We start from the raw sequence: 11,511 nt of genomic DNA on the forward strand, positions 1-11,511 counted from the left end.
GTGCTTTCTCCCAGCAAGGAAGACGCTCTGGTGTTTCCCGCCACCCCTTTGTAGCAGGGAGTGGGCCCGGTCCAGGATACCAGATCCCCAGCTGCTCGAGTCCCTTGTATAGAATGGTGAGGCGTTGGCTTATAACCTGCGTCTTCCCGTGTACTTTCATCATCTTTAAATACCTAGTGTGATACAAGTGCTACGTACATAGTTAAATACAATGTAAACGTTACGTAAATAGTTGCCACACACGAGTACTCAAGGCAACTGTTTACATGATAGTCATGTTTGATTTTTGGAACTTTCTAGAAATTTTTTCCCATATATTTTCTATGTGAAGTTGGTTGAATCCAAGGATGAGGAACTCAGGTATGCAGGGTAGGTGATATTTCTGCCCAAGGAAGCTAGTTAGAGACATGGTGCTGAGAGATACCTTGGCCCTCCGTCTATGTTGACACCCGTCGCTCTGCTCCAGGAAAGTGCGGACTGCAGCAGTAGCTGCTGCTGGCTGAGGGGTCAGGGCCCAGCCCTGTGCTAATTCCCTACAGTCTAGCCTTAATTCTCTCCTCCATCCCATCATGTTGGGAGTTCAGTTTATTCCCCACTCAACAGATGCGGCAGCTGAGGCCGAGGTCTGGGCAGTGGGACTCTGGAGAACCCACAGCAAGAACACACACCGGCTCCCCAGGCTGCCCCTGAAAATGCAGATCCCTTGTGGGAGTGACAGTTGTAGCTGCAGCCAGGAGAGGGCTGCAGTGCAGGCTGTGCCTCCAGATGGGTCCTTCCGCTCCTGCTGGGAGGAGCCCCTTCACCCTGATGGACCAACTGCCTGAACTCTAGAACAGTGGTTCTCAAAGCCTGGTTCCCCCACAGGCAGCATCAGCCAGACCTGGGAAAACATTAGAATTGCAAATTATCGGGTCCCACCCTAGAAGTCCTGAATCCGAAACGGGGAGGGGGTGGGTCCCAGCGACTCCCCAGGAGGTTCTGATGGAAGGTCAAGTTCGCCCAGCTCTCTGTCTGGAATGGGCGATGCCCTGGGCTGCTTCCCTTTTCACCGTGGCTCTGCTGTGTGTGAGTCTCGCAGGCTCCTATTAAATCCGTCATCTTGAGATGAACCAGCAGTAGGTGCTCGGTGAGAATTGCTCATCCCTCCTTAAACGAATGTTTCCTAAACGTCCACCAGGTGCTTGGGTCTCTGCATGGGGCCCCTGCTTCTGAGCACCTAGAGGTCGGGTCCACTGGGGAGACCTGTGAGCGAAGAAGCCCAACACAATTAGGAAACGGGAGGAATGCTCCAGAAATTCAAGGTCCCAGGCCCAGCTGGGACCAGTCTTGCAGGCAGACCTGCCGTGCTAACCGTATCCAGAAACGGCCCCCAGCAGGACGCGGGCGCCAAGGCGCAGGCGGGAAAGCAGGCATTTCCCGAGGGCTTGCGCAGCAGGGCTCGGGCCAGGAGTGAGGGTCTGAGGGCCGTCTTGCTCCACGTGGTGACAGTTCCGTCTTCCCGCTTTTGCTCTCCCCAGTGCGGGGCCGCCTTCCAGGAGGACGATGTCATCGTGCTCAACGGCACCAAGGAGGATGTGGCGATGCTGCAGACGAGGATGGAGGAGCGGCGGCTGCGAGCCAAGCTGGGGAAGGTACCGGAGCCCTGGGGTCTGTCCCTCACCTGCTCGAGCTTGGGTGAGAGTAAAGTCTTCAGGTGCTGCCCAGCCGCGGCCCCTGCTCAGAGGCCAACCACCCACCTGCCGCCTCGGGGTCTGCAGCGACTGGGGCCGTTTTTATGACCCAGAAGTGCCTGGGCTTTGAAGCGTTTCCTGGGCTCGGGCGCACCCTGGCCGCGCTGTGGTTCCGCTCTGCTGCGCTCAGCTTCCCCATCCATGAGGGAGAGGGTAGCACCACCTGCCGGGACTGTCCGGGGAGGGTAGGCAAGACCCTGCTCAGGGTGCAGCCGAGGGCGAGGGGGCCTTCTTTGAGGTGGCCGCGGGCGCTGGTTTTAGGAGAGTCGCGCTTGGTGCTCCTAGCTGTAACGCAAGCAAGGGGAAAGTCACCCCCAGACCCCACCCCCAGCACATCTGAAGAGCTCACGCTGCCCGGGTTCGAATGTCCCCGAGTCACCGGAAGAGCTGGCTGGGGCCGGGGGCCTGCAGTTCCTGTCTGCTCCTGGGCATGCAGGTGTGGCCCCCCCCACACACACACCCCCAGCACTTCTTGTGGCGAGGAGCTCAGCCCCCACTGTGGGAGCCACTTCCTTGCCTTCCTGAGCCTCCCATGGGCGCCGGCCTCCAGCGGTGCCTGGGCTCCAGGAAGGGAGGGCAGCGATGTGCACTGACGCAGCAGCCCACGCTCTGGGTGTGCGGGGCGAAGGCTTTGTTTTGTGCCCTGGGTTTAGAGTCAGATTCCATGAGCCGTGGCGTCATACTGAATGATCTCATGGAACAAGCAGGCTCAAAACAAGTGATCGGCTAGAAAGTCATTTAATGTGCCGTTGATTCTGGATCCAGCAGTCAGTTTTGTTATTCTTGAGTATTTACAGGTGATGGTGCTAGTATTTTTTCATTCTTTAAAAAAGAAAATTTAGGAGTTCCCGTCGTGATGCAGCAGAAATGAATCTGAATAGGAACCACGAGGTTGTGGATTCGATCCTTGGCCTCACTCAGTGGGTTCAGGATCCGGCATTGCCGTGAGCTGTGGTGTAGGTCACAGATGCAGCTCGGATCTGGTGTTGCTGTGGCTCTGGTATAGGCCAGCGGCTATAGCTTCCATTCAACCCCTGACCTGGGAATCTCCATATGCCGCAGGTGCAGCCCTAAAAAGCAAAAAAAAAAAAAAAAAAAAAATTAGGTTCAGGGTATGTGTGGGAGAAATGTCATGTCATCACAAGGAAGGCAAAAGAATGCTTAAAATAGTAGAAAATTAACTTCAGTATCCTGAGGACATAAAATTGGGGGGGGGGGATAGCCTGCCTATTTTTATGTTCCAGGTGTGCATTTACCAGTGATGTCATAATTGAAGATTTTTCAGGTTTTTTTGGAAAATTGCAATAGAGGAAAGGGCAGGACCATGGTATCTTGGAATAATACACACTTGATGGTACGAGGCTTGAAAAAGCTGCTGCTCAAGAATGTGTTCTAACTCTGTTGACAGTATTCTTTCTACGTACGGATCCAGAATCCTCAGAGCCAAACCATTTGCACTTCCTCCTTTTATCATTTTGCTCAGGTCGAAAATAAATAATGTGTGCGCACGGTTCTGTATGTACTACAGGACTGGGGCCCAAACCTTGGGATCAAAGGCCAGTAGACGCGTTCTGCTGAAGCAGTTTTATACGCGGTCGTTACGGCGTCCCTGAGAAATAGTTCAAGGGCCGTCTGTCATGTAAAGGGTGAGTTGAGGTTTAGAAGCGAATGGACAGAAGTGCCTTCATCCTAAGTTGGTTTTCTCCGTTACTGCCATCTCTTTACTATAAGAGCAAAAAAAAAAAAAAAAAAAGTTTGAGATATTCTTGACAAAGGACAATTGCCAAAAAGGATCTGCTTGTTCTTCGTTGCTACCATTGATCAAATTCCGTTTTTAGAAAGCACCAGAGGGAAAGGCTGTATTGTAGAGGAAGCTCCTGGACACGCTGGCGTGGTCGGTACCGTTCCCACTCTACGGAGTTGTCCCCTCTGTCCCGGGCCTCCTGCCAGGTTGTTCAAAGCCCAGTGGAACTATCATGTCCCTCTCGGCAGAATCCTCACCAAGCTTCTGGGCGCGGCTCTTGGCTACTGCTTCCAGGAAACAAAAATATTTCCCAAATATACCCGCAGCTGGAAACGGGACACAGCATTTCCCCTCTAGCTCCTTATTGCTCGTGCTTTTCATTCAGATGGCCTCGCTGTGATGGGGGGCTGAGGAAGGGGCCGTGTGCCGTATTTTCTTGCAGGACGAGGTATTACGTTCAGAGGTTTGAGTGCCTGTCTTGCGTGTGTGAGATGAATGGGACGCTGTGGTGTTTTGTACTGCGTTACAAAGCATATTGCACGTGTGTGTTACACATCCCAGGCCTCTGCCTGGGAAAGGTCTTGGTATTTTCTAGTGACAGGAGCCTTCGGAAACGATGAGGTTGCGTATCCTTAGCGCCACCTTTTGCACACATAGGAAAATGGCAGTAAACTCAACTCTGCGTGAACATGGTCTGTCGTCCTTGCCGTGTTCGAATCCGTCTAACACAGCTGTGTGGCTTTAGAATGGTTACCTTCATTTCTTAAATTTTGGCTGACTGCTATAACTATTATGAGCAACAGAATTCTAAGAGAAGTAGCCCAGAGTTGAGGAGAATTGGCTAAGAGTTCTTAGTACAGGCATCAGGTCCTTATAGTCAAGTAAACAAAGGTCGAAGCAGACAACTTTGAAGAAGTCTCCCTGGAATGGGTAAGATTTAGTACATGTTTATTCTGGCTGGACTTTATGTTTCTGTTTTGTTTTTCTGGTGGTGGGGTTTTTTTTTTGTTTGTTTGTTTTGGTTTTTTTGCCACACCCTGGGGCATGTGGAAGTTTCTAGGCCAGGAATTGAATCCGAGCCACAGCCGCAGCCTACACCACACCTAGGGCAATGACGGATCCTTAACTAACTGTACCAGGCCGGGGATCAAACCCACGCCTCATCAGTGATCCGAGCTGCTGCAGAGACAACACTGGGTCCTTAACCTGCTGCACCACAGTGGGAACTCCCCGGCTGGTCTTTATGTTATTTGTCATTGAACTGCTCTTTTGTACGCAGTAGACACCATTCCCACTGGCTGTTATCATTGAAATCTGTTGTCTTTGTTTGGATTTTTGAGAATATGGATTCTGGAGTGTAACTGCACAGCTGAGCAGGTCTCTCCAGATACACATTGTGTGAGGCAGGAGGGAAGCATGTGGGAAGGACCAGGGTTTAGGACTGGCGCCTATCAGAGTCTTCTTCAGAGTGAGCCCCGCCCCGAGTGAACCATGAGCCTCTCGTTGTGCCCCCAGGACGACGGGAGCCACAGCAACACCAAAATCAGTGAATCCAAGCACGTATCCTCCCTCCTCTTTCTTTTCACAGAAAACAAAGAAACCCAAGGCAGCAGAGTCTGTCTCAAAATCAGACATCAGTGAAGGTAAGACACTGAAAGAAGTCCTTAGTTTAGCCAAATAAAGGCCACAGGTCTGTTTGCCAAATAAGGTCCTGAATTTGTTTTGTTTTGCTTATTACTTTGTTGCTTTTGCAGAAGCCCCAGGACCATCAAAAATGAAGGCAGGGAAGCCTGAAGAAACCAGCCTTGATTCTCGAGAGAAGAAAACCAGCTCGGCTCCCAGAAGTGCAGGTGCGTCCTCCTGAGACAGCAGTGGGCCGCCTAGAAGGGGGGACACGTGGGTGGTTGTGTCAGTTTCGTTGGAGGGAGTTCGAAAACTCAAGCTCATCTCAGCTGCGTCTCTAAATCGTTCACTGGGTTCTCTTATCACCTCTCTAAGAAGCAGTTGACACACCTTAGAGCAGGAGCCCTGTCCTGGCTGAAGGGGTGTGGGCGCAAACACCAGCTGTCATGTGGCATCTACACCTGGTGCCAGGCTAACAAGGGGCGCAGAGACCGGCTCAGATGTGCCACTGACGCTGGTCGTGGACTCAGGGCAGTGGGCGCAGCAGCCCTGTCCCTCTCTGCTGGGGCTTTATGTCACCACATGTATCCTCAGGGCCCACCTGCCCTGCACCTGCCCCTTGACCAGGAGCCGTTGCCAGATAGTCCAGAGTTGAGTGCACTTCTCCCAAACACACTCTCTTTACAAGGAGAATAGTGTTTATTTCACAAAGAAGAAAAACGCGATTCATCAGGTGAAGGAACATGTAGTCTTGTGTTGCAAACGCAGGGTTCATGGGTTCCGGTCCTGCACGCGTGAGCCGCCCGGTCCCCTGGCCTCGGGATCTGGGCCGAGAACACAGCAAGTAGTGATGAGTGTGATTTTAAACGGCAGGCTCAGATATAGCGGCTTCGTGTGTTTTTAGGCCTTGGTGACGGAGGCGGTGCATCTCAGCATTCGTCCCTAGGGAGCAGGAGGGCAGTTCCCGCCTGGGACTCGAGAATGCTCGTCCCTTGTTTTGAGCGCGTGGTGTTTGGAATGCTCTGTGGTCCCGACCTTAAGGGCTTTGCGTTTTTCCAGCAGCACATGGGAGCTCTTCTGGAAAAGCCGGGAAGCCTGTGTGTGGAGCCCCAAAGAGGTCCATCGCGGACAGCGGAGAGTCGGAAGCTTACAAGTCCCTTTTCACGACCCACAGCTCCGCCAAGCGCTCCAAGGAGGAGTCGGCCCACTGGGTCACCCACACGTCCTACTGCTTCTGAAGCCCGCCCGCCGCCCCCAAGCCCTGTGCTGGCGGCTCTGTCTCCTCGGTTGCAGAGTCACGCCCCCTAAAGATTGGAGCCGGTGGGGACGCAGGGGGACCTGTAGGCCCCTGCCCTCGCCTCCCTGGGGCCCACGCTTGCCTCCGCCTGCCGGGCGCTTGGACCTTCCCACGGCCCCGAGAGCGTGTTGGCTGCACTGTTTGTGCTTAAAGTAATTAAAGATTCCAGATTCCTCAGGGGTGTGTGGTCAGCTCATTTTGATGAAAACGCTCATGGTTTTGCTGCCAGCGGTTAATTACTGAAATAAGCCGGGTGAAACTGAACTTGAGAAAGGACGGTTTCGAGTGCCTCCCGCCTGCAGGGCTGTGGGCGGCACGGCTGCGCCAGAGCAGAGCCACTGGGTCGGTTGAGTGCTTGGGGGTTTCTTGCTTTATGGCTTTGATGGCAGAGGAGATTTAGTTGGGCATCTGAGGATTTGGTACAAAAATAAAGTCGGTCTAAAGTCTCCTTTTTCTCTCATCTCTGTATTTGTCTTTCTTCCACTAACACTTGAGTAAGAAAATTGCTGCCGTTGTATTTCTGGCATAACGATTCCATGGCAGCATGTTTGCTCCACTCTCTCAGCAGAAGATTCTAAAAGGGGAGCTGCTCATGAAATTGGTGTGTTTTATCATCAAGTGCGTCGAAGTTAGCTATGAACGAAACTTTGAGACTGTATTAAGAATCAGGACTATCAGAGTTCCCGTCGTGGCCCAGCGGTTAATAGACCTGACTAGCATCCACGAGGACACGGATTCGATCCCTGGCCTCCCTTGGTGGGTTGAGGATCCGGTGTTGCCATGAGCTGTGGTGAAGATTGCAAACACGGCTCAGATCCTGCGTTGCTGTGGCTGTGGTGTAGGCCGGCAGCTGTAGCTCCGATTCGACCCCCTAGCCTGGGAATCTCCATGTGCCGTGGGTGTGGCCCTAAAGAGACAAAAAGACAAAAAAAAAAGAATCAGGAATATCTAGGTCTCAACACTGCCTGCTGGAGACAGTTGTGTTATTGAGATGCTTCTTTATACCATATCCAGGGCACTGGTTTCCATAAAAACAGGAGAAGGAGCTGGAGAAGGAAGGTCTGAGGAGGGGGCGGAAAGCCGAGCCCCCCCACCCCACCCCCCACCATGTCCCTGGCATCAACAGGGTGTGAAGGTGGGCCCAAGGACGTGTCCACACTGTGAATATAGAGGCATTTTAATCTGTTGTGGACTTTTCCAGAAAAAACCTGAAAATGACCTCTTTTCTTTCCCGGAGGGCCATTTATATACAGATAAGAACAGTTATAAGAGCAGTGCCTGTTTCCTAGGGAGTTCCTGTCGTGGCTCAGCGGTTAGCGAATCTGACTAGGAACCATGAGGTTGCGGGTTCGATCCCTGGCCTTGCTCAGTGGGTTAAGGATCCGGCGTGGCCGTGAGCTGTGGTGTAGGTTGCAGATGCGGCTCAGATCCCGAGTTGCTGTGGCTGTGGCGTAGGCCAGTGGCTACAGCTCCGATTCGACCCCTAGCCTGCGAACCTCCATATGCCGGGGGAGTAGCCCAAGAAAAGACAAAAAAAAAAAAAAAAAAGCAGTGCCTATTTCCTAACCAATGCATTGGTCTTGCCCCCTGAAAGCCGGGCTTGGGTGGTCTCCGGCAGGGAGCCCCCCAAGCGGCAGGAGCATGTGCACGCACAGTCTGCGGCCCAGCCCAACTCCCCGCCCTGCCCTCCTGGCTCCCGTCCTCTCACAGGGCTTCGTTGTCGCTCAGCAGGGTCAGAGGCCCAGGGAAGGCGCCCGCGGACCTGTGGTGACGCCCAGCAGAACATTTTCTCCCTGGGGAGCAAGCGTGTCTCGGATGACCCAGGACAAGGACAAGCCTTGTGTTCCATTAGTTGGGACTTTTTTGGGTTTCATGTCATTTTTAGGAACTGATGGTTTCAGATGCGCCGGCCAGCCCGCCCTGTCTTGTTCCCGGCCCTGGCCTCGGGTGTCACACAGGCTGTGTCCTTCACACCTGCCTACCTGTAAGCCCTTCTCCGTCTGTGTCGCCCTCCCCGCTCCTCCCCACGTGTCTTTTTCAGGAAAGCCCTTCCTGCCTAAACCAGCCTGGAGCTGCCCCCTGGGTCTAATGAAATAAATAAACTCTAATGAAATAAATGCTCTCAAAGAACGCAGGCGAGCACACTCAGTAAGGTCAGTGAGTGCAAGCGTGGGGCCATGGGGAGTGACGGGGGCCGAGGACAGATCCTGGCCACCTGCAGGGCCCCGGTGTGATCAGACCTGCCCTACTGGGAAAGGAAGCCAGAAATCCGGCCTTTTAAAAACAAAGCCCACTTACGATGGAGCATGATATTGTGACAAAAAAGAATGTGTATATGTATGTGTAATTGGGTCACCATGCTGTACAGTAGAAAAAAACAAAATTGTCGGAGTTCCCATCGTGGCGCATTGGTTAACGAATCCGACTAGGAACCATGAGGTTGCGAGTTCAATCCCTGGCCTTGCTCAGTGGGTTAAGGATCCAGCGTTGCTGTGAGCTGTGGTGTGGGTTGCAGATGCGGCTCGGATCCCGTGTTGCTGTGGCTCTGGCGTAGGCCGGCAGCTACAGCTCCGATTGGACTCCTAGCCTGGGAACCTCCATATGCCATGTGATCAGACCTGCCCTACTGGGAAAGGAAGCCAGAAATCCGGCTTCCTAGAAAAGGCAAAAAGACCAAAAAAAAAAAAAAAAAAAAAAAAAAAGTACTGGGGAAATAACAATTAAAAAAAAAATCAAAGCCCCACCCCACATTTCAGTATTAGCAAATAATTATTCTTAGAACATTGACGAGCAAACGACACACATCAGTGGCTCTGAGTTGGTAGCCCCCCATTTAACATCTTGCGCGCTTGGTGCTCAGCTCCACGGGGGCACGCGCCTTGCCTGCCCCGCTCACCACCAACAAACAAAAACAAATAGCTGATGGGCTCTCAGTAGAGTCGCAGGGTCAGAAAGAATGTGCTGGCAAGGAGATGGCGGCCCACCCGTCCCCCACCTCTTGGTTACCGCCTGCCACCAGTGTCACCATGTCCCTTTAAGCCCTACTCCCAGGCGACCCTGTGGGCCTCCTTATCCTGCACCCTGAGGTCGTCACAATGGGCTGAGCTGCTGCTGGCTCAGGGCCTCTGTGACATCACCAACGGCCCAGCCCTAGGTCCCCAGTCTCCCAGGTGCAGGGCAGACAAACCCACCATGAGCCACTTCCTCCCCCATCTCTGCTCATCATGCGGTCGCTGAAATGGTTCTTGTTCTTGCCTCTGTGCCTCTCCTGTGGCTATGCCTTTATGTTTTCTTCTCTGAGAGATAAAGCCAAAGAACCCCAGGGAAAGGTGCCTTGCGGAGGGCACTTCCGGATTCGGCAGAATCTGCCAGAGCGTGCCCAAGGCTGGCTTGGGAGCAAGTGGCTCTGGCTTGTTTTTGTTATTGTGCTGTACGTGATGCTGAAGTTTCGAGGAGATAGTGAGAAGAGTAAGGTAAGAGCAGCCCTGCTTTTCATACCACCCTGATCCCATCTCAGAAATCTCAGGCTCAGAGAAGCCGGTGTTCTAGTCGTTACAGGCAGGACCGTTAAATAGAAGGAATTGGGATTCAGAGAAGCCACGTCCTGGTCCCGAGAAGCGTGGGCTCATTCATTTCCCCGTGTGTCCTGAGCAGAGACCACAGACCTTAACCCCCAGAGGGTGGGACTGATGGTTGAGGGCCACCTCTGTTTATTGGGTGAATAAAACCTTGGATCGATACTGAATCTATTAAATCAGTTTCTCGCGTTGAGTACAGATTCAAGAACCTGGCGTGTTTCAAGACACAATTATGTAGAGTCAGGTTCGCTGCCCCTGACTGGTGAATGGCCTGCCTTATTTACAAGTTGCCCAACTGAAGGGAACAGCAGCGTTATCCCCAGTAAAGGAAGACACCTGTCGTAAAGGGACAGAGGTGTAAAGAGGTAACAGCTGGTCCGTAAAGTGGCAAAACAACCTTGAGAAGGGGAAGGGTAGAGAAGTATGGCAGCCCGGTCTCTCCCAGACAGACCCAGCCCTTCCGGACACTGTGTCCAAACCAACAGAGCAGGGCTTGGCTCACCCTTCCCGTAAAAGGCGAGAAAGTCGCTGTTTTCAGCTTTGCGGCCCATGCAGGTGTTGGATGCAAGGATCCAGCTCTGCCATTGGAGCCTGAGTGCAGCCATGGAGCGTGTACAGATGCGTGCACCTAGCTGTGTCCCAATAAAACTTTATTTGCAAACACAGCCAGATCGGGCCACCGTTGGCCAGTCCCGGGGCTCGATCAGTGCTGGAGCCCGCTTCTCCGGGGTGAGCCCACCTCCCCCAGAATCCTGCCAGGACCAGCGAGCATCAACGGTATGGTTCACCCCACATCTCTTCTCTCGACAGGAGCAAAGTCCTGGTGGCCTTCGAAGCTGTTCGTTTCGCTCTCCCGTCAGGAAAAACCAAAATACTGCCCCCAGCAAAGACTATGCATTCAGTACCTTAACCCAGCTCGAGATGGACCTGGTGAAGTTCGTGTCCAAGGTGCGGAATCTGAAGGTCGCCATGGCAACCGGCGGTCACCTCAAGCTTCAGCACTTAGAGGCGCCTGCAGACCCGCACAACAATATCACCATCTACGAGATATGGGGCGAAGAAGACTCCGAGTGAGTGGATTCGTGTGTCCGTAGGAGAGAGTTGAGTGTTGCCAAACCGTATGCAAACCAATAAAACTATTCTGAAGAAAAAGAATTCTCGAATTTGGGACCTGTTTCCTTTCTCTATTTTTAAACTTGAGAAAAAATGTGAGAGCCGTGGCCGTAACACGTGTCCTTTTGTTTTTTGGCTGTCTCGTGTCCTCTAGAGCGGAGGGTGGTGAGACGTGCATGGGTGGAACTAGGAGCATAGGGGCACACCCTTGGCCACCGTGCCGTGGTCCTTGCGGAGTAAGGCTTGGGAAATTTGGGGTAGGATGCTGATACGATTTTCATACTGGCTATCTTTAGAGTAGCTATGGGTGCAGAAGGTGGAACTTTTTTATCTCTGTGATATATCACATTACAAAGAACTTGAAATATAGATTGAAAATGATGGAATGATTGAATTAGGTGTGTGTGTCAAGGGAAGGCGGATTCT

At 52.7% G+C, this 11,511-nt stretch overlaps 2 protein-coding genes across 3 annotated transcripts in view; both read left to right on the forward strand.

The window, feature by feature from the left end:
- The window catches only part of RTF2 (replication termination factor 2), a 43,798-nt gene extending 36,956 nt beyond the window's left edge, over positions 1-6,842 (forward strand). The window contains exons 6-9 of one of the 2 annotated variants that reach the window (NM_001110432.1): positions 1,518-1,631; positions 5,063-5,117; positions 5,229-5,324; positions 6,160-6,842. In NM_001110432.1, the coding sequence (NP_001103902.1) occupies positions 1,518-1,631; positions 5,063-5,117; positions 5,229-5,324; positions 6,160-6,335 (441 nt within the window). In that variant the 3' untranslated portion in view covers positions 6,336-6,842. Of the gene's footprint in view, positions 1-1,517; positions 1,632-5,062; positions 5,118-5,228; positions 5,325-6,156 lie in introns of both variants that reach the window. The other variant, XM_005673032.4, reaches the window with a different exon arrangement.
- A 2,455-nt stretch (positions 6,843-9,297) lies between these two features.
- FAM209B (family with sequence similarity 209 member B) lies at positions 9,298-11,127 on the forward strand. The gene is made up of 2 exons (NM_001113700.1): positions 9,298-9,867; positions 10,783-11,127. The coding sequence occupies exons 1-2, from the start codon at positions 9,619-9,621 to the stop codon at positions 11,044-11,046; spliced, it is 513 nt and encodes a 170-aa protein (NP_001107172.1). The 5' UTR covers positions 9,298-9,618; the 3' UTR covers positions 11,047-11,127.
- The last annotated feature ends 384 nt before the right edge of the window (positions 11,128-11,511 follow it).

This window comes from Sus scrofa, chromosome 17 (assembly GCF_054392235.1).
Source record: "Sus scrofa isolate SSC_HxYL_T2T_F1_AM1 chromosome 17, Sscrofa_HxYL_maternal_Yorkshire_Landrace_v2.0, whole genome shotgun sequence".
NCBI classification, from domain to species: domain Eukaryota; kingdom Metazoa; phylum Chordata; class Mammalia; order Artiodactyla; family Suidae; genus Sus; species Sus scrofa.